Source organism: Sapajus apella, unplaced genomic scaffold, assembly GCF_009761245.1.
Source record: "Sapajus apella isolate SASKATOON/1434 unplaced genomic scaffold, GSC_monkey_1.0 scaffold82, whole genome shotgun sequence".
Lineage (NCBI taxonomy): Eukaryota > Metazoa > Chordata > Mammalia > Primates > Cebidae > Sapajus > Sapajus apella.
In genome coordinates, this window is record NW_022437022.1 from 6,422,201 (window position 1) to 6,445,718 (window position 23,518).

General features: G+C 41.0%; 1 protein-coding gene across 1 annotated transcript in view; it reads right to left on the minus strand.

The window, feature by feature from the left end:
- Positions 1–23,518, minus strand: part of SLC22A3 (solute carrier family 22 member 3) — a 104,784-nt gene that overhangs the window by 19,448 nt on the left and 61,818 nt on the right. The window contains exons 3-5 of the mRNA XM_032253137.1: positions 23,238–23,392; positions 21,521–21,689; positions 20,215–20,332 (exon numbers count right to left, since the gene is read on the minus strand). Coding sequence (XP_032109028.1) covers positions 20,215–20,332; positions 21,521–21,689; positions 23,238–23,392 — 442 coding nt within the window. The remainder of the gene's footprint in view (positions 1–20,214; positions 20,333–21,520; positions 21,690–23,237; positions 23,393–23,518) is intronic.

A 23,518-nucleotide genomic window follows, 5' to 3' on the forward strand; every position in this document is an offset into this window, starting at 1 on the left:
CACCCAAAAATCTTGAGATTCTTACAACCATATCTTAGATGGAATTCATCCAGGAAAATCTTGGCGGCTGCCACTGTTATTCTTTTGCAATAACTTCTAGCTCTATAGCGGTGCTGATTTTCTGTTGTCAGAGGGTTACCAAATTTTGCCTGAGTCAGACACAAAGAAAACAAAGTGCTATACCAGGTTATTACATATGTTTTTAAAAAACTGCTTTATTATCTCACATACCATTTACATGCACTTTATATTTACATATAATTTATGTACAATAAACTTCAGCAATTCTAAGTGCATACTTTGAAGACTTCCAACAAATATATGGTCTTATAACTACCACCACCATTGTGGTATGGACCCTTTCCATGATCCCCAAAAGTTTCCTTGTGTCTCAGTGAAGTCACTTCCCTCCCCCCACCCTGGGGCCTGAAAAGCCAGATCTGCTTTCTGTCATGACAGTTTTGCTTTTTCTAGAATTTCATGGAAACAGAATCAACAGTATCTCACTTAGTGTCCCATTTTGTCTTACCCTTTGTGCCATCTAAATGGGGAACGCTGGTTTTGATTTGAAGCAAAGGGAGAAAAGGGTGATGTTCTGGGTAACACTGTCTGTTTGGAGACTTGCTGCTGTGTAATGACACTCTGCTCATAGGAAACGGCATTGCTCAAGGTTAAACTGCAGAGGTCAGTTTCCTTGTACTTATTTAATGAGCTGAATTGCTCTTTGCCCTATCCATCTCTTTGATTATCTTTTAATTCTGCTAAGACTGTGTTTTCCATCAACAGTGATGTACTCCATATTAAAAGAACACTTTATTTGTCCTTCTTTGATTAATTCAGCTCTCTTTGCAATTCTTTTGCAACATTTTTAAAACATTTCTTCAAGTTGACATCTTAATTTAAATTGCCAAAGAAGAGAAAGGCATTCTAAATAACCATCTGTTATAAATATGATGTTTAGAGCTCCCTACATGGAGTACTGGTCTCAGGTAAAAAAAAAAGACAGGGTCAGGCTAGACATGGTATTCTACTCAGAAGACTTTTTTGCTAGCATGTTATTTAAACTCTTTGAGCCTTAGTTTTCTCATCAGTAGCAGGAAAATAATATTCATGTATTATTTAAATATTATTATTCAATATTATTCATTTATCAAATCACATCTTATTAGTGTTTAGAAAATTCATTTAAATAATCTATGTAGATACATAGATATGTATACATAGACACAGATACATACACGTGTGTATATGTATATACATATGCACCTACACACACACACACACACACACACACACACACACACGCACACCCCGGCATGTGATATGTCATATTTAGTAACAGAAGCTGTCAACATTAATATTATGTTTTATAACATTCGAGAGTTACTTTGCTTCCAGGTGGTAATTCACCCAGTACTTTTTCCTTTAGTAATTAGTAACTAATGCTGTAACCCATAAAGGGAGATACTTTTAAAGGTGCTCAGATAAAGAGAATGGTTGCTCTGCCTTTTTTTTTTTTTTAAGAAATTGATTTGTTTATGTTGAATTTTCTTAAGTATATGAGATGTATTTAATATTAATTTGGCACTGTGGATCTACCATGCTTAAGGCAGGGTAATTTTTCATGAATGTGCACACCAGCAAATACCACGTATTGAGCCTTGCAACTCAAAGTGAGACCCACAAGTCAGCAGCATCAGTCTCTCCTGGGAACCTGCTGAGCAAGCCCTGCTCCAGATCTAGAGAGAATCTGCATTTTAACCACATCCCCAGGAGACTAGCATGAGAAGCACTAAGAGTCAAGGAACAACAATCCCACCTCATGGGCTCACTCCCATTGTTTACTTCCACCTGGAGCTCTGGGTGAAGAAATGGAATCCTGGGCGTTGGAGGGAGAAACAGTCTTGCCACAGAGTCTACCATGGGCAGTGGGAAGGGGACAGTGTTAGTGGTTGCTTGTCTAGCCTTGCCATTTCGTCTGGTTGTTCTTGATAGGAGAGTTCTTCATCAGTTGCCGTATTTCACAAGGAAAGATGACAATCGATGAGAAAGAAAACTTATCTTCTTTTGAGTGTAATACTGTGATATATTCGGTGAATGTGTCATGATTGTTCCCTAAAGGCTTTGCTCTCTAGAAATTTTTCATGTCTAAGAAGTCTGTGTTGTTAAAATATTATTTGAGGTCTTTTGGCTCATTGCTTGGGGGGACCAGAAACCACCTTCAAAAGTTAAAGTACCCATTGGTCTTAGAGGCAAGCATCAGGAATTAGAGGGCCTGGCAAGGCTGGGAGGAAGCTCAGCGGTGACGGCTGAGGTGCCCATGTCCTTCCATCCCACCTCCCAGTGGATGATGAGCTCATTAGGTGAGCTCCAGTCCAGAATGGCCAGGAGTAAATATCTCACATTACGGAGCTATAGCCAGCTTCTGGGTGGAAACAGCACTATCTGGTACCCATAAACAAGAATTTGCCAAATTATCTGTAGTACTGGGCAATTTTTGGAAACCTCCTTATCCTTTAAAACAAGAGTAGATAAAATATTTACCATCCAAGAGCTCATATGATGAAGAAATATCTATATTAATTATCATGAATGTCTGATGTTTATTAAAATCGTTAAAAATAAATCCCAGTCCTCTGGACCAGTGCTGTCCAGTGAAAATATAATGTGCCACACAAGCAAGCTTACATTTTCTAGTGGCCACATTAAAAAACATAAAGAGAAACAAGGGAAATTAATTTAATAATACATTTCATTTAATCCAGTGTATCCAAAACATTATCATTTCCAGGCATAACTAATATGAAATTACTGATGAGGGATTTTATATTCTTTGCTTCCTATTAAATATTTGAAATGCATCATACAGTTTACTTGACAGCACATCTCGGTTCAGACTTGCCATGTCTCCACTGTTCAACTGCACATGTGGTTAGGAGCTACCACGCTACACCCAGTGAGTCTGGTCACCTGCAGCCCAGGTGGCTCTTTCAGTGAGGCCCTCAATGGAGAAGATATTTTATTCCATTATTTTGAGTTGGCCTGAAAGAGTGCCCCAGTACCCCACCTCCTAGATGATTGGGCATGTTGCCCAGAACGGCAAATGGGCCTCTATCTATGCGGTCCCAGGAGGGACCCAGAGGGCAGCCTCAGTATTGGCAAAGGTTAATGGATTGCAGCTGTGGATTACATGTTGGAACATTTCTTCATTTCTTAAAAGCAAAGCTGAGAGGGTTTTATTTTTATTTCTTGTTTTTGTGTGTGGAGCGAGGAGGGAAGCCTGCTGAAGTAAGAGGAGAAAGGAAAAAAGAAGAGAATGTACTCTCAGTTCTAAAACTCTAACGGTAAAGGCTCAGAAATTAAGAGAATGTGCATCAAAACTTGCGTGGACTGAATCCAACCCGTCATCGAACGCTCCAGCAGCACCCATGCCAGCAGTCATCACGGAAACAGAAAGGTTCTAAATATCACGTTTTTGAAATGCTCAGTGCCTGAAACTATGGTAAGTGTGTATGGACACAAATTTTAAGTTCCATGAAGAGGCAAATTGAGTGTCTATAAAACACTGGTCAGCCAAAGTTGTTTTGAAAGGAGAAAAAAGGCAAGTTTGGGTGAATTCAAGCAAATTCTCTGTTTATCACAAATAAAAATCCAAACCACACACTCCTGCCCCGAACAATTGTTATCATCACTTCTTCTCAGTCCTCTGAATGCTTTGGGAATAAGTTAAACGGGAAATAATTCAATGGTCTTTAACATCACAATCAAAACCATATGAGCTCATCAGACCACCTGTCCACTCGCCAGCTGGCGGAAGTGTTCTAGCCGTTAGGTGTGAGCAGGATTCCAGGGTCACTGCAACCTTGTCCCACTAGATTCCCAGCAGGTGTCTCCTGCGGGGCCTGGGCACATAAAGCCCTCCTGCCACTGTCCTGAGTTGGCAGTGCTTTTTGCACAGGTCAGGGACAGCCAGGGTGACATCAGCCCCAGTCACCCAGTGCTCAGGGCAAGGGTGACTGGGGCAAGTCCCGGGCTACATTCTAAAAGAGCCAGTTGCTAGGGCTGGATGCCACCTATGTTCCTCCAGCCCTTTTCTCAGGAAAATGGAGATCCCCCTCGTTTTCTCCATGTTTCCTGCATGTTCTCTTGGCAATCCGGCAGTGGTGTCTCTGTGTTACCCTCAACCTTCCCCATCAACTTGGGCCACAAGTATCTCTTCCAATGCTGCATGCTCAGGGTGCTTTGTCGTCATCCTAGCTCTGACCTGGTCCCTGCCTCTGGGAGACTCCTGGTTGCCCTTCAATTTCTTCTGTCTTCCATGTGCTCCAGTGAAGGTACCCGGAATCTCCCCAGTAACTAGAGATGTGCAACTTAAAGCACTCCGGGGGCTGGTAAAATTAGGAAACTGGAGCATACCAAATCTAGATGTGGACAAAAGGGAAACACAGGTCCCACTAATGGGGTAGACACAGAAAGCAAGCTGGTACTATTCATGGTACAAAGCTTGCCTGCATACCAGGACCCAGGGGATCTGCTTCCAGGCCCTGAACTCCATGGAGAACCTTACAACGGTCAGAAGGGGACATGTATGAAAACACCGATTACAATTATTGAAGACAACCCAGGTGCTCATCATTAGGAAGATGGTGATCAGAGACACAGCAAGTGTGCACTAATGAAAATCACACATGAGTTGGAAGCAATGCATTCACACATAAGCAAGTTGGGTAGACACTTAAAACACAGGGTCAAGTGAAAAAGTAAGAAATACAAGATCTGGAGTGGCACAATGCCATTTATATCACCTGAATATGCACAGCATGCTCCACTTCATAAGGACACATTAATAGCAAAAGCATAAATCAGACACATTAGAGTGGGAACCTACCAGGGAAAGAGTGGGGACAGATGAGACAGAGAAGAAGAAAATCAAGGACCTAGAAATAGAAATTCCATTTGACTTGGCAATCCCATTACTGGGTATACACTCAAAGGATTATAAATCATTCTATTATAAGGACACATGCACACGTATGTTTGTAGCAGCACTATTTACGATAGCAAAGATCCCGAACCAACCCAAATGCCCATCGATGATAGACTGAACAAGGAAAATGTGGCACATATACACCATGGAATACTATGCAGCCATAAGAAATGATGAGTTCATGGTCTTTGTAAGGATTTGGATGAATCTGGAAACCATCATTCTCAGCAAACTGACACAAGAACAGAAAATCAAACACCGAATGTTCTCATTCATAGGCGGGTGTTGAACAATAAGAGCACATGGACACAGGGAGGGGAGCATCACACACTGGGGTCTGTTGGTGGGGGCCAAGGGAGGGACAGTGGGGGTGGGAGGGTGGGGAGGTCGGGGTGGGATAACATGGGGAGAAATGCCAGATATGGGTGACGGGGGGATGGAGGCAGCAAACCACATTGCCATGTGTGTACCTATGCAACAATCCTACATGATCTGCACGTGTACCCCAGAACCTAAAGTACAATAATAAAAAAAGAAAGACAATCAAGCAGGACATGAGACCAGTGTTGCACAGTCCAATGATGTCTGAGCCATGCACAGAGCCCTAAGTAACTCAACACTCCCCCCAAAAAAACAAGAACCAAAACCACGTAGTCTAAGTGACAAAGAGTCACTTAGATGTCATCTCAGAATCTGCTCCATTTTCAGTACTTCCAAGTTTGTCAAATATCCAGATTTTGTCTTCCTTACATAGCTCAGAAAACCCTTGGTTTCATTTAAGAATGCTGAGAAATATTCCAGAGAAATTCAGATGTAGCCGAAGAGTTTGAAGATCAGTTTAGATGCACTTCAAAATAAATCTCACAATCATTTAATCAGTTTTGGAACTTGCGGATTGCTTACTTTTCTGGTTTTTGATTTGCAGAATATTTGTGCATATGGTAACTCATTGTTCACTGGTACATCCCTTGTGCTGTTTAAGGCAGAACATTTAGAGATAGATGAGATCTTTTTATGTACCAGCCATAAGCCAAGCAGCACACACCATCTTTGGAACTGCAATCCTGAATGCTGTTGACAGCGAAGCATGTTATGTCTCATGGCTGGTCTCTGGGCCACGGTAATTAATCTGCACTAATGTTACATTGTGTTCACTATTTATTCTAGCTTTGAATTGTGACCTGATTTATCATATTCTAACAAATATATAGACTAGTTTCCATAATTAACAGCTGTACTTACCCTACCTAGATTTCAGTGTGAATATCTATGTGTACATCAATCAAAATTAAAATACACTTGTGATTTCTAGACATTCCACATAAGACTCAATCTGTTCTTCAACTTCATGTTTAATTCTATTGTGCATATCTACATGATGAAAGTAAGTATAGTTAAATAAAAACCTATTATCAGTAGGAAGAGATAGAAAACAGCTCAAAAAGAGAAAACGGGAAAAAGAAAAGCAACTATAGAGAATTAGAGAAAATAGAAGACATCTTGAATGCATCTGGGGAGACATTGTTGAAAGTGAACATTACACTGAGATTAAATAAAGTAGATGCCTTGAATACAGCACCTGGTAACTATCTGCTAAATAAATGGAGGAACAAATGAAGAGAAGTGACTGCTACATTGTGTGTATCAATACACTTTCATTTCTGGGACAACCTCATGTCAGTTACATTAAAATAGTTTTTCTAAACATGTGATGACCAAATAAGAATTCTGTGATTCTGCTTTTAATGTGAGAAATTTTTCACTGCAATAATTAATACTCAAATTATTGAAATTTGAGTTATAAATAATACTCAATACTTGAAATTTTGAGGCTGGCTATTTCTAGACAACAGAGTGTACCAAGTCGTTTACACAATTGCAGAAAGAAAGGGCAGGGCAGCAAGCCTACATGACGTCGATGCTTCACTCAATTGACAAAAATCTGTCCTTTGCTAACTTTAGAGCAGCCTGTATCCATGCAGTGTATAAACTGTTATGAACTGCAGAGGGAATACCTGAAATGTCTTTAGAAAAATATGTCTGGGTCAGGTCTCATAGAGAACTGTAAGCCTGGCTGAACACACATACTAATCAAAACGTGTGTAAATGTTCAATCTCTGTTTCATTCTGTGCCATAAATATGATTGTGCTGAGTATTCCATAAGCCTTACTCAGTCTTCCTCAAGTTCTAAACTATTTGTGATGTGTTGGCTCTGCAATGTAAGCAGGAAAAGACCAAGATTCACCTCTGAGAGACAGTAAGGCAATTGGGAACCATGGTACTTAACCCATCCTACTCACCTTTGAGAGACAGTAGAGTTAGGAGCCATAGCACTCAATCCACCCAACTTAACATGTAGAATTTGTCCCTAAAGTCACTGCAAGATAACATATAATGAACTTGGCCAGGCACGGTGGCTCAACCCTGTAATCCCAGTGCTTTGGGAGGCCAAGGTGGGTAAATCACAGGTCAGGAGTTCAAGACTAGCCTGGCCAAGATAGTGAAACCTCATCTCTACTAAAAATACAAAAATTAGCTGGGTGTGGTGGCATGTGCCTGTAGTCCCAGCTACTTGGGAGGCAGAGGCAGGGGCAGGAGAATCGCTTGAACCTGAGAGGTGGAGGTTGCAGTGAGCCAGGATCGCACCACTGCACTCCAGCCTGGGCGACAGAGCGAGACTCCATCTCAAAATATATGTATATATGTACACACACACACACAAATACACACATATATATATATACACACACCCATATATATAAGGTGAACGGAAGTGTATTTTACTGAATGAAAGAAATGAAGGGATCTTAGAAGTTGTTGCCATGAAGTCTAGGTTTGTCAAGACTCAGCAACAGGTGGAGACACCTTATTTGTGCTTTACTGCGACTCATTCTTTTTGAGTATGAGGATGTCTGATTAACGTCAAAAAAATTTAAAAATTGCCCACATGACAGGAATTGTGCTCTCCATTTCAGTTCTTTGAGACCACATAATGACATAAATTTACTATGATTTAATAACACTTTTCGATTTGTTGCTGATTATTAAGTATAACTGTATTTAATTTTATCTGAAAAAAGTATATTTTTTAATCCAAGATGTATTAATTCATTCAACAGACAAGGCTTGGTTATTAATGGCCTGTGGACCTTTGCAATAACTCCATAATCTTTAGGATCTGGCCTACTGGGACGGATTCTTTTAACAACTCTCAGGCTGAAGTTACAGCAGCTGGGAGACAGGAATATGCTAACAAGAACATCACAATCCACTTGTCCAGGGTTCCCTCTCTGCTCACCCTCTATGTTCATCACTAAAGAAGGTGACAAAGTTTTGCTGTTACACAAAAGATTCCTGTAGCAGAAAAACATCCTTAGCTCTGGCCATTTTCCCTAATATCATCTAAGTTCTTCTCCTGCAAAGGATAAAAAGACTTCACCACCCGTTAACACCTCCTTTATTCAGGCACCTTACAAACACTATCTCAGTTATTTGCCTTTCTGTATATGAAATTACATTTCCTTCTCTCAAATAGCACCAAATTCGGAGAAAAAAGAAAACAGAGCAGGTCCATGCTATTTTTCCCAAACCAAGTAATCTAGCCATCTCTGCACTGCGTGGGCCTCATGCTGTTTGTATGAGTGCATGAAACCCACCATCATATTTTTTTTTGCCATAAAATACTTTATTAAGTTAAATTACACACTATAAAAATGCTTTAAAATGTAGCAGGAAGAGATGTAAAGACTCAAAAAAGTACAAAGAAGTAACAATGGCTATCAGAACACACTGAAGAATCCACATTACTCCCCCCTTTACCTAGAAAAGGAAGTTTCTAGGCTACCTCCTCCTCAGCATGAAGCCTCCTCATGAAGAAGTGTTGCCTTGCCAACACAACCCAGGCGTTCATCCACCAATCTGTGATACAGATCTTAATTTTAATTCTTCTAGGGAGGGAAGGATTGATTCCATGAAAATCCAGCACCTGATACCTTTTTTTTACCATCTTCCTGGATGTGACCTCAAGAGATTGAATGTCAATGTGTTTTCTCACTTCTTTATGGTTTAGTACAATTTCCTCCAGTTACATCTACATGAAAGGGGCACAGCTGTGTACAGCAATGTTCAAGCTAGCGCTGGGGAATTTAAATGAATTTCACCTCTCCTTGAGCCACATCTCTCTTCTTAGGATGATTTCATGAAGAAAGACAATTTTCCCGGTCGGTCAGAGGTCTAGCAACACAGCTCTGGGTTTTGAGTAACCTGGGGACTCCTGCCGGGCTGCTGGCCGCGCAGGGCTCTGGAAGTTGAACTCATTATTGTCTCCAGGAAGGAGCTCGCTCACAAAGAGGAGGATTTTCTCACTTACCCACAGTTGAGAAGCACAGTAATTTGTGTTGCAGAAACTGGCTTTGCTGAAAACACAAGCATGGGTCAACTGGCAGAGGAGCAAGACACTTGCAGCAGCCGAGCCTCTTCCCTCGCCCTGGCAAAGTGGGAGGGTTCCAGAGGGGGCGTCAGGAGGCCCGTCTCCGGCAGATGCTTGAAATGGGAAAAAGGACAGGCAAACTCACTCCTCTTTTCTATTAGAGAGGGTCCCAGAATTAAAATAATCGAATGAGGTGCCTACACAACTCCCAAAAAAGAGAACAACCAATATTAATGGAATAAAACAAGCCTGGGTGGCTGATGAGTTTTGCCTTGTGTTTTACTTTTGTCTGTAATACTGCTGGGGCTCAGGGTAGGCAGGAAAGAAGCCAATGCTTCTCTGCCTAATGAGGGGTGCTGGAGTAGAAATGAGAAGACTCTTGTTCCTAAAGTGCAAAGGGAAGCCCAGCCTTTGAGAACGAAAAGAGGGAAGCCCACAGAACCCTGGACTCATAACTAATCATGAACCACTGAACAGCTGCCAATGTCACTTTGCAAAGCTTAGAACTCCCGTGACATAAGCCACATGGATCTGCCTATGCAGTTTGCCAGGATCCCAGTAGCAGTGAGAGAAGAGTAAGTGAGAAAGGAAAGGGCTTTGGCTCTCCGTCTAACTAAGCAACAGGACTTGTTCCTCCCCATAGAGAGGCCAGTTAGGGGAAAGGGGGCCTTGTGTCTTCTGTGGGCTGACCCTGCTGTCTGTGGCCTGGGGACTTGTCTGGGAAATGGATTGGCAGGACCCGTCTCTAGGAAAAGCACGTCCAGCCTTCAAGAGAGCACCAGCATCTCACTTTAAGACCATGGATGTGTGGGGACAGGATGGAACCCTGCCTTCTGAGAATGAGGCAGGCAGGAATGAAGCAGCGCCAGAACCCCAGTCAAATGGGCAAGGAATCAGGACCAGCTGAAGAACAGGGGAAGACACAAGGCTCTGAGGAGGAAGGGGTAGGGGAAGAAAGAGGAAGCCTGGCAGGCAACTGGACAGGCTCAACAGACCTGCCCCTGATCCCAGAAACGGCTGGCAAGCAGACCCCAGGCCCATCGTCCAGCCAGGTGGGAAATCCCGTGTCTTCTCCTAGGCATTGGGGTCCATGGGGTGGACAGGGAGGACTTGTGCCACCTGCAAGTGTAGACATTTGTAATCTTCCTCTGAGCATAACTGGGCAGGCAAGGACTGACCCAATCATGGAGAGACCAACTCCACCCAGTTTGCCTGAGACATTTTTTGGTTTTAGCTCTGAAACACCCAACTCCCTAGCCCTGGGCTAACAAGGCCAGTTGGCCACCCTGCTGAACACCGCCTGAGTCCCTCTGTTGTCCTGCATTCTGTAAATATAGTCACTCTTTAGTAATATGTCCTCAGATACCAGAATTGATTGAGGAAGTTCATGGGACAATTGAAAGCAGGAAGTTCATGGGACCATATGCAGAATGCTTTCCTTTCCCAGTTCTAATAAATAGTTTTCAAGGCTAAACTTGCACTGCAGAGATAGTTAAGATTTTGATAAAGGTATAACCCAATTATTTATCTCCCCAGAGGGAACCTGGAAGATGAGTTTGGGTGCTTAGAGGGAAAGGCCCTGGCTCACCATGGTTCCTTGCGCAAATGCTGCTCTCTGATGAGGCATCTTAGAAGTCCGCCTAGCCTGCTCCAAGGCTGCAATCTCATTCTTTAAGACATCTTTAAACTGAATTTCCAATTCAATTAAAGCTCTAGGGTGCTCTGGAATATCCTCCCCTCAATATCTGTCCAGGTTGAATGACAGTCCACTGACCTGGACGATGCCAGGCTGAGTTTCCTTTTGTGGAAGGAAATGAGTGCTGGGCACCATGCTTGAGAAAAGAAGTTGGGGCTCTTGATATGCTATGGATGTCACTGTTAACTGGTACCATATTTATGTCTATCTCATTACGGCATGAATAGTTCTTGCATTTTATGCCATACAGTCTTGTTTTCAAAAAGTTAAAGACGTGGAAAGTAAAGAAATCCATTTAAATACACACCATCTTTGGAACTCAGGCTATTTTTTAAAATAGGAAGTATCATCAAATTAATTATTGGCTACAAAGTTCCATTCTGTGTTGAATATATCCAGTATCCTGGTGTAGTTTTATGCATTCAAACATATTCTACATTAAAGTGAGTGTGATGATACACACACTACAGTTATCATTTTTATGAGTCATTTTAAAGATGAGGGCTTTGCTGGGAGAATTGGCACCATTCATTCTGTCAAGTGAGAGGAGGAAGATTTAGCCTTGTCAGGAGAAAGCACCAGATGGGTGCCCGGTGACTTTCTTTCCAATAACCTTTACTGTTTTTGAGACTCCCACCTTTCTCATTCCAACACTGGACTGCCCTAGAGACTCCTCAGGCACTCCCTGTTCCTAAACTATGTTCTCTGGATCTTTTGAAATGAATTCTACAAAGAGAGGTTTCAAATCTAAACTAAACACAACAATTAACAAAGACAGCACCGTAATTGAACTGAAATACCACCATCCCTGATGGGCCCCAGGCAAGTTGGAATCATGGTGTGGTTCCTCTTTTGGAAGAACAAAAATTATGTTATAAAAATCCCCCTTTGAATGGAAATATCAGAAACAGATATTCCCAAAGCTGGAAAGTCCCTTTCTGTAGCGATATTGGTGTTTGTATGACTGCTCATTAAATTATAGAAAAGACAGTAGCTATTAAGATCTAGAAATCTCCTTGACAAATAAGGTAATAAAAAAATCAGCAGGACACTTTCTAATGAGGCTTTAATCTTTTCTGTTTTGGAAATATTTCAAAAGTGGTATCATTTATATTGATGATGGGCCCAAAGGAATCCCTTTGGAATCAGAAAGCTCAAATTCCATTCCTGATGTCACCTAAACATACCACCATGGGAACTGCCCCGAGCCTGTTTGTGTATGAACATGTCTTGATATAACATCTGGTGTTTAATTTTAAAAGCAGTAGGTTCACTATAAACAATCCATAAGGGTATCCAAAAAGTAAGGAAACTACAATCAAACCTTAACGGTTTATTGAGCCATTATAGGATAAAATATCACTAACAAATATGGGCATATTCAGTTCTGTAGTGTCAGAGGCTCTTTGTTAACTAGAATTGTAATCTACTATTCTCTATGAGCATATCCCATACAAAGACGGGAGGTATGGGGAGCTGGGGGGAAAAGAGGGGTCTTTAGGATAAAGGCCTTTAAGATCCTGGGAGAGAAAAGGAAACAGAAGTGCTGCCACAGTTACTCCCTGTGTAGCTGTATAATTCGGGTCAGTGCAGTGACAGCGGCAGCTCACTCAGTGTTGACATAGTCGGTTATTGTATTAGTCAGGGTTCTCTAGAGGAACAGAACTAATAGGGTCTGTGGATATATGAAGAGGAGTTTATTAGGAGAATTGGCTCACATGATCACAAGGTGAAGTTGTCTGTAAGCTGAGGAGGTGGGAAGCCAGAAGCGGCTCAGTCTGAGTCCAAAAGCCTCAAAAGCAGAAAAACCAACAGTGCCGCCTTCAGTCTGTGGCCAAAGGCCTGAAAGCCTCTGGCAAACCACCGGTGTAAGTCTCAGAAGAACCTGGAGTCTGATGCCCAAGGACAGGAAGCATCCAGCACAGGAGAGAGAGGAAAGCCAGAAGACTCAGCAAGACAGCCTATTCCACCTTCTTCTGCCTGCTTTGTTCTAGCCACACTGGCATGAATAGTAAGCATTCATTTAGCTCGTGTGTTTGTGGGTTGGGTGGGGCCTGCTAGTGTAGGGTCAAGGAAGCTTTGCTAGATCAGCTCCATTCTGAATGTCTCTCAGCCCACTAGTGAGCCTGGGAATATTCTCTTCATGGTGATGGCTGAAGTACAGAGATAAAGTGTAACTGCATAAGCACATTTCAAGCTTCTATTGCATCACATTTAGCAACTGCCATTGGCCAAAGCAAGTCACATGGTCAACACCAACATCAAAGGACAGGAAGTCCACTGCACCTACCATAAGGCCAAAGCAATTTCACTGCCATGCCCAACATCTATGGAGCCAGGAAGTATTTCCATCCCTTGGAAATTACAATAACCTATCTAATCTACCACAGTCATATGCTTTCTGCGTCACCCAAAAAAATGTGTTGAATCCTACTCTGGCAATTGAGCTAGTAATATGACCAATTGCATCAGTTAGCTTTGGCTATAAGAACAGACACCCCCAAATCTCTGTAGTACATGCAGACACAGTGAGCAGTAGTTTACTGGGGAAATAGCTTTTCCTTGGCCATGTGCCTGACAGCAACTGTAGGTCAGCTGCTACAGCTCTGCTCCAGGCTGCAGCTCTCCTTCTGAGACCCACCCTGGAGGAACAGCACCGATGTGGGATAGGCTGTTCTTGTGGCAGACAGAAGGAGCAAGAGGGCTGTCAGGAATCCATGATGCCCCTCAAAGCTTCTGCCCTGAATTGATATTCTGCCACTTCTGCTCCTTGGGGCCAATCAAGTCAGGTGGCCAAGCCTGACACAGGATGGGGAAGTGTATTGCCCACAGAGAGATACTGCTGTTAGTCATGTGGCAATGGGTGGGAATGGGCTGTAAAATCCTCTTACAGAGAGGGAGTGAATAGTTGAGAGGATTAATACAATTTATCACAGATAATAGCACTTCACGCTTACTTAGAAACAATCCCAGCTCTCCATTACTTACCAATAGACCCAGTCTACTACCACCGGAAGTGTGGGTACTCTCACGTACTTGCTGATTCTTTTTTATTTTGACAAGCACTCCCATTCAGCACCTGGGGCAATGACCGTATCCTCAGAGGAGCATTGTTACTCAGTCCATCATTCACACGTGCACACAGTACTATTACTTGTCTATCATATGAGAGTGGAAAGTTGAATTGAGTGGTTAGTGACCTGATGTAAACAGGGCACTACAAGTAACAAGTAGGAATAATGTCAAACCGTTACCAAAGAAGAATTTCACATTTACTGAACTATACAAGAACTTTGCCTTAGGAGCAAAATGGAGGGCGTGGCCAGGGCAGAAAGCAGTTCTCTTCTTTGACATGTTCTCTAGAGTCAGTGGATAATTGTGGATGCTCCTAAAGACATTGTGAGACACTGTCATGCTGTAGTTGTGCCTGTGCTGTCATTATTGTAGACTTACCAATAATTTTTTTAAGTAAGTCTTAAAAATTATTGTATGAGGCCGGGCGTGGTGGCTCACGCCTGTAATCCCAGCACTTTGGGAGGCCAAGGCGGACGGATCACGAGGTCAAGAGATCGAGACCGTCGTGGCCAACATGGTGAAACCCCGTCTCTACTAAAAATACAAAAAAAAATAGCCGGGCATGGTGGCAGGTGCCTGTGGTCCCAGCTACTCGGGAGGCTGAGGCGGAAGAATTGCTTGAACCCAGGAGGCAGAGGTTGCAGTGAGCCGAGACTGCGCCACTGCACTCCAGCTTGGCGATAGAGCGAGACTCTGTCTCAAAAAAAAAAAAAATTATTGTATGCAAATGCTGAAAGACTGAGAACCCCCAGACTAGGTGTCTAAGCTAGTCCTCCTTTTGCATTAGGTAACTACCTACTGCTTAAAATTCTACCCATCCACTGATTTTCTTTAATTTCTACCTAACCTTTTAGGAGCTCCAGCCACCTGACTGTTTTGCATTGTTTTTTTTATTTTTGGAGTTTTCCTTTCAGTGAATAACAGTTATAGTGTTTGTATGTTCGGAGAGCTTGGACCCTCCTCACCTGGATTTCTCCCTGCTAGAGCTAGCTCTTTCTTTGACAGAGCCAGAGGCCAGCCAGGAACCTTGGCAAATGGAAGCCCAGGAACCAGTGAGACAGAGTCAGATTTTGCTTACCCATGAAATGAGTAACATCCATGTGAACTGTAACTGAGGTGATTTACAGGATAAACAATCCTCAGAATGCACCTGGTTGAATGTTGGATCAGATCTGTCATACTGTTTTCCTTTCATATTTTCCCTTCACTTACTAACACTCTTGTGATTGGTGTAATCTTAGTTTGTAGTGAATTTAGCTGATCTGTAATATAGAACATCCTTGGGTAGAGTTAAGCTAGGTCCTTAGGTTCTCCTAAAAATATCTGGACCTCTTGTGTCAGCAGTGGAACAGGCTGAGGTAGGCAGGAGGCTCTTGCAACAAGAGGACAGTGCTGACTTCCCAGGTCTCCTAGGGCTGCTTTGAATCCAACCAGATTCTTTCAAATCCTTTCTAACCTTCTCTGCACCCTATAATGGGCACCCAATGAGGTGGGAATTGGAGAGGTTGTGAAAGATGAAGTCATTTACCCAATGACAACTTCTTCTAAAAGTCAGAAGTTACTGAAGAGAGGTTCTGTGAAAAGTAAAAAGAGAGTGCTGGGCCCTTCAGCCTTGGGCCTGACCGTCCTGGAGACTGTATCTAGAGAGAGGGATGTGGGCTAATGTGAAAGCAACTGTGTAAATATACGGTTTCAAGGCGATCCTAACATAGACATGGACAGTATGTATTTGAATCACCAAAATATGAGTAATTTATATAGGTCATACTCGTCATTGCACAAAGCCTGTAATGGAACCTGCTCTGATTTTTGGGGTTGGAGTTCAAGTCCAGTGCCTACCCTGCTGGCCAGTGCTTCTGCATTGGCATGAAGAGGTTTTCTGCACAAGATAGTGCTTGTGGGGTCATAAGGATCTTTGACCTGGAAAACTATGATGTGGTCCATAATGTGGCTGAATTCTGCTCTTAGCAAGGTGTTTTGAACTCTAATGTTAAAGCCTTCTTTTAAAGATAACACTTCGCTTTTCTGCTTATGCTGTGCAGTTAAAAAGGCTAAAGATGGGTAGGTTCAGTTTGAAGACATGTTTCAAAACCCAAAGCTCCCTTGGAGAAACAGGTGATTCCACATGTGAGACTAGAACTTACAAGATGAGACTGGAAAATCTCATCGCGTTAAAAGAGCAAAGAAGTATTCAGAAGCTACTAGAGGGTGGCAGACTCAGGATAAGCTGCATCTGCCCAAAGATGGAGCAATTTGAGCATCCAAAAGGATACTCACTAAAATAACTGCTAACATGGTTTGGCTGTGTCCCCAACCAAATCTCTCATCTTGAATTGCAGTTCCCATAATCCCCATGTATCATGGGAAGAACCCGGTGATCAGTAATTGAATCATGGGGACGGTGACCCTCATGTTGTTCTCATGATAGTGAGTGAGTTTCCATGAGATCTGATGGTTTCATACGAGGCTTTTCCCCTTTGCTCAGCACCTCTCCTGCCTGCCGCCACATGAAGAAAGACGTGTCTGCTTCCCCTTCTGCCATGATTGTAAGTGTCCCGAGGCCTCCCCAGACCTGCAGAACTGTGAGTCAATTAAACCTCTTTCCTTTATAAATTACCCAGTCTCAGGCAGTTTTTATAGCAGTGTGAGAACAGGCTAATACAACTGTAAAGGATTGAAACATATACACTGTGTTTAAGTTAAAAACCCCCAACTCATTAATCACTTTGAGAGGATGTAGGGAGCCAATTTATTATTTTGAAAAGAAAAAATGATGCATATGTCTTACCTTTCCTATAGGAACTATATCTCAAGATCACCAAGAGTTGATGGGAGAAATTAGTCTTTATATAAATACTCTAGCAATAAATGAAGAAGTCATGATAAGATGAGAACATTGTCCTTAGGAAACCTCTGAAGAGTTAGTAAATCCAGGCAGTGATTATCAGTGGCAAGTAATGTTCCAAAAGAAAAGACAAGCAACAACCAGGTATCTCTCAATGGAAATGTGCTAAGCCACTTATGAAGTAGTCTTGTCAGAAATATTAAACCGGACCTTGATTAAGCTGTAGATCTATCAATTGACAAGAAATATAAAAGACAGAGAAACATGTTACAAGATCCTGCAGATATAATAAACAAAATTTAGACTGTGGAAACTCTGCAGGGGAAAAACCCCAGGATTTTTTTTACTCCCAAAGTTGGAAAGAAAAGAAAAAGATCAGGAACCTACGGATTAAATAAACCCCAAGAGATCACAACTCACAATCTATAACTTCAGGAGGAGTATAATGTACAAAGATGCTGTGAAACATTGTAGGACTATCAGGGAAGTGGAACACTGACTTGATATTAAGGAATTGTGGCTATTTTTCTTAGGAAAATGACATTGATATTAGCTTTTATTTATATTTTATGTATCGCTGCCCCATCTTTGCTCCCATAATAGGGATCAGTCCCCACAGTTGGATCAACGGTGTGATTACTTGTACTGAATTTTAAGAACCACAGGAATAGTCCTTGCTACTCATTCAGCAGTGTCCTGAAGATAGTGCACACATAGTTCCAGAGATGTTTACGTGTTCCCACTTTAGAGGAAAATATTGCAAGACGAAATGCTATGATGACTGGATTGATTCCCATTTAGTGGATGAGGGAACTAGGTGGAGCGTGGGAAAATTAAGATCGGCCAGGAGTTGGTAACTGCTGGAGCTCAGGGATGTGCATAGAGATTTATTAAACTATTTTTTTGAATTTTTGAATATGCTTGGAAATTTCCATATTAAAATTAAAATGACTTGGAAGCCACTGGATCCCATAGTTCATGATTTCTCACAAGCACGGCCATGTGAAACATTGAACTACTTACCTGTTGTCATGATCTCCACAGTGGTCATGAATAAAGTTGGGTCGGGGGTCTGTGGGGGCTGCACTAAACTGGACACTCATGGGATGTGTAAAAGCAGCTGTTGCAGGGAATCTTGCTCCTCTCTCAGTGACACCATCACACATGATGTGCCCGCTCAATCCAACATTATACTTCACAAGCTACCAGCACACAGCTATTTTTTTTCTATATTCCTTTTATATTTCTTTCTAGATTTCTTTCTATATTCTTATTTTTTGTATTCCTTTCTAGATGCCTATTTTTCTAGACTACTTTCTATATTCTTACTTTTCTATATTCCTTTTAGATTCCTATTTTTCTATATTCCTTTCTTTATTACTATTTACTTTCTATAATCTTATTTTTCTATTTTCCCTTCTATATTCCTTTCTTTCCTATATTCTATATTCCTAAATATATTTCTATATTTAGACCTTTAAATTAAGATCTAAACCTTGGCTTAGATTGTATACATGCTTACCTCAGAGCTTGTGTGCAATATCTTCAGGATATTGCTGAGCGAAGGGCAGAGATTATTCACTGGATGATTCAAACTGAATACAAATGATCAGATCTTTGACTCAGCTATGAGGACTACAGTCAATGGATGAGTGCAAGCTGGGAAAACAGGAGTATATTATTTTTGCCTAAAAGGAACACACAGCTCAAATGTGCTCACTCAAAGAGTGACAAGGATGGACTAATCATAGTGGTTTAAAAAGATCATGCTTTATCTTTACGACACATTTTATGATCTGTAAACCTCAAGGTATATCATTAACCTACTTGCACTGTTACAACTATTCAGTTGAAACCTTTGGAAAAGAGCCTACTGCTTGCCACTTAATATAAGAGAGAGGAAGAAGGCAGAGATCCAAATATTCATGGCCAAGCTTCAGGGGCTGGGAGGAGCCAATACGACCCCCCAAAACCCAGTTCTTATCACAAGGTTCCTGTGAAATAAAACTGAATGCTATGAAGAGAACAATGTTGACAACCTAGGCTTAAATCAAGGTTTATATATTACAAAAATTTTTCTCTAACATTCCTTTTATAACAACTTTTCTGTTATTCTGTAATCACTTAGTCTTTGCAGCTAAAGCATTGTCATATCTTTATTTATATGCTATTCTCTAATTATTTAGGGGTTGCTTTAAATTCATGTTATATCCTTAAGTGCCTATCAAATATTCCAAAGGGCAAAAAATAAGCTTTTAATTTTTATCCCATTTCTTTTTGTTTGTTTTATCTTTTTTTGAGACAAGATCTTGCACTGTCTCCCAGGCGGGACGACAATGGTGTGATCCTGGCTCACTGCAGTCTCCAACTCCTGGGCTCCAGTGATCCTCCTGCTTCAGCCTTTCGAATGGTTCAGGCAACAGGCACATGCCACCATGCCAACTAGTTTTTAAAATTTTCTATTTGTAGAGATGGAGTCTTGCTGTGTTGCCCAGGCTGGTCTTGAATTCTGGGCTCAAGCAATCCTCCCACCTCAGCCTCCCAAAGCACTGGGATTGTAGGCGTGAGCCATTGCACCCTGCCCTTCCCCATTTCTTAGCACACTGATGCAGAGACACCCAAAAAACCTTTTTTGGAAGAAGGAAGGAAAGGAGGAAGAAAAGAGGAAAGGAAGAAAGACCAGCATATGGGGGTTTAAAGGCTGAAATATTACATTACTGTTCAAGCTCTGGTTTGAATAAATAGTATTTTTTCAAGGTCAAATTTAAAACAAAACTTCAGATTAAATTAAAAGTCAAAAAAAGTTTTACAGTTTGTGCAATTGAGATGAATCATTCAATATTATGGGCTTCCAGTAACTAAAGTATAATAATTCAAGTAACTTGGTGCAATTATTAAAATCGGTTCTGAAATGATCAATTAACCTTACCTATAATGCTAATAGAACTTCATAATCATTTCTTCTTTAATGTGATATGATTTTTCACAAGATTTCTTTTTCAGTTAAGTCAAACTGAAAATGATTTCCCAGATGTTTGGGTGTGCCTGTGTGTGTGCGCGTGCGCGTGTGTGTATGCATATTATGTATATAAATTTAAGAAGCAACATTAAGTACATAAATGTCAACAAAATCAATTCACCTACTTTAACAACATTTGTTACTCATACTAAATGAAATTACCTCTGAGTAATTTGGTGAGAGGTATTTCCCATTGCACTTAGCAATGCGTCTCAGGATCTGTAATGCTTTATCTCCTTTCTTCCGAGTAATCAGCCAACGGGGAGACTCAGGGACTGCCCTGGCAAAGAAGGAGGCTGTTGTGAGTTATGCCCAGGAATTTCAAAATCTAAAAGCTATCGCTTTGAGTTTTTCTATCAAAATGGATCCTGCAATTAGATACAAATTTAGGAGACAATGAGAGTTGATACTAGGTCCCTGAAACACAGATTATTCCTGCAAGGTTATAATGGATGGAAAAAAATGCTAGCTTGATAATTGGATCATTGCTCATCAAAATAGTTAACATGACATTGCTCTTGCAAAACCAGGCTATCCTGTGATATATTGATTCCGTATATGAAAGAAATTGAGATTTAGTGAATATTAGGAAAAGCTTAGGAACCTGATTTATGTAAACTGATCTGCCTATAAACTAAAATTAAATTAGATGTATCATTAAAATATGTTCATTCCAATAAAAATTAAATGCTGGTCAGGCACAGTGGCTCACACATATAATCCCAGCACTTTGGGAGGCCAAGGTGGGTGGATCATTTGAGGTCAGGAGTTTGAGACCAACTTGGCCAACATGGTGAGACCCCGTCTCTATTAAAAATACAAAAATTAACTGGGTGTGGTGGTGCAGGCCTATAATCCCAGTTATTTGGCGTGGCTGAGGTGGGAGAATCACTTGAATCCAAGAGGTGGAGGTTATAGTGAGCCGAGATCATGCCACTGCACTCCAGCCTGGGCAACAGAGTAAGACTCTGTCTCAAAAAAAAAAAAAATATATATATATATATATATATAATAAAATGCTTACCTGTAGCTTTTTGATAATGTAATGTTTTGGTGCTCTTACCAGTTCTTTATTCCTCAGAGAATTTCTGAATAATATTAATATGCTTAATGGAACATACAAAGAAGCAAGTAGATTTCATTGCATTTAATTTGCATGTTGAATTACTGGCAGATATGGTTGTTGCCTTACAGTTTTTAGGAAGCTATTTATTACAAAACAAGACATAATGCAGTACCCTACTTAGAATTTAGTGTTTTGAAATTTTATTAATTCAGCTTTCTTGATAATTAATAAAGTCATCAACAAATACTCACTTTAAATCCTAAAATTCTCTAAAAATTCTCAAAGCACATAGTCATTTTGGAGATGTTAGAGAATCTCCTTTTTTGCTTTTATTTTCATGTTGGTTTGGAGTCTACTTTCTGTGGAATCAGTATAAATATGATGATAATCAAACCACATTACCAGTAATAAAGGAGGAAGAGAAAGTTGGGCAGCGTGATGGCTAACTGGATCCCTTGCCAATTGGGGATGAAGTAGGCAATTCCAGGGAGAATTATGATTCCAAGGGTAAAGAATATTTGAATCACGATTCCCACAATCCTCCTTTGTTTCGAACCTACTATTTCTGTCACTGAAGGAAAACAAACATAAGAGGTCACAGAAGCACAAGATCAGCTCTAAGACAAACAAATACAGAGATGTTACACCTATTATATGCATTAGCACTGTTAAAACACGCTAGCGCTCAGGTACGAAGGCTTCCACACTTGCAGAAAGGATGGAGATGTCCTTCCTGACACTTCTCTTTTTCTTCCACTCTCACCTCTGCCACTTATCACAGGCACCTGCAACATTCCTCTTATGCACCCAGCCTAGCACTGCTCTAGGTATAGTAGGAGAATACAAAGAATATATGTGTCAGTTTTAGGAACGCTTCAGTGATGATTATTTTAAAAGGCAATTGTAATTATCAAAACATAAATATAGTAAGCTGGCTATATTTCATCCCGTATCTCTAAAGATGTGTACATTCTAGTCTCCTTAGAAGATTCATTATAAATATTAGACTCTACAAACACTTTTCATTATCATAAGACAACTTCTACTAAATGATAATTCTCTCCACAGCATTGTACTTTTCATTGACATGATATTGCTGTAAAAATCACATGGGAAATTTTACTGCTGAAATCTTTGCCTTTCCTGCCCCTTCCCACTCATTGGTTTCTTCTAGTATGATTATGCTGGGATTATCCTGGTATAAGCTACTTTATTGCTGCCCTCAGATCACAACCTTGAAGATTCACCTAGGCTGAGTCTTCTTAAAAATGCCTTACATTCGAAGGTTATTCTTTCTGCTCCAGACAGTGACAACCAATCCCTTTAATAATCTCTCCTTCTCCTGCCCACAGACAGATCTTCAAAGGGTCTCCAAAATGAGCACTGCTTGGCGATTGTATAGCAGTGACAAAAGAGAGTGGAAGTGTAAAGATCTGCAGCAAAAATCTAAGATGCGAATTCACATTTTCCTGGTCAGAAATCCACCAGGACTCTTAAATTAGGTGGCTAGTCCTGAGCTACAAATGGAACCAAAAGGGTTAGCCAGGACTTTCCCAAGGGATATGAGAAAAAAGTAAAACGAAGCTTTCCCTTCTTCTGTCGACAGAAGGTCAAACTTTCTGGCTATAGAAGACAGCCAAGGATCACAAATGAACTTCTCATTTTTAGAACGCATTTCTCCCATGGTAAAAAGTTCCCCACTTGTTCACAAAGAGGGAGTTGGGAACACAGGAAAGTAATCTCCAACTGTACCACCACAGTGCAGAGGAAATGCTTTTAAAATGCCTCAAGGAGCTACTGAGATTTTATAAAAACTAGTTTCTAATAAAGCAAAGCTATAAACCATATGATAACAGTATAAAAGTACTTAAAAGTAGTTCACCCGAGTGTTTTATAATATTCCATATTTGGCTCCCAAAGTAAGGTGGTATTTTAGTTTCTACAGCACTCAGAACTCTACCTCTGAGATCTCCTATCTGCAGAAATAATTACTGTAGCTGCAGTGAAACCTCCTTTGTTAAAGGACAGACATATAAGGAAGAGGAAGATTGATTAGCACTTGTTGGCCATCTAGCCCTAGTTTCCAAATAGAGGAGAAGATAGTGTAACGATGTCTTACCAATCACGTAGCAAGTTATCCATGTTCCCTTTCCGAACACACCTTGCAGGAAACGGAAGATCACAAATACAGGGAAGTTTGGTGCAAAGGCCACCACAACCCCAGTGATGCCAACGCCAAGGCAGGATATCAAGTAAATGACAATCCTGCCATACCTTTTTGAGAAAGACAAGAAAAGAGCTCTCCTTAAACATTTTCTTCAACACAATGGGAAAATAGAACATAAAATATTATATTATATTAATATTTTATAGAGACAGGGTCTCTACACAATGGGAAAA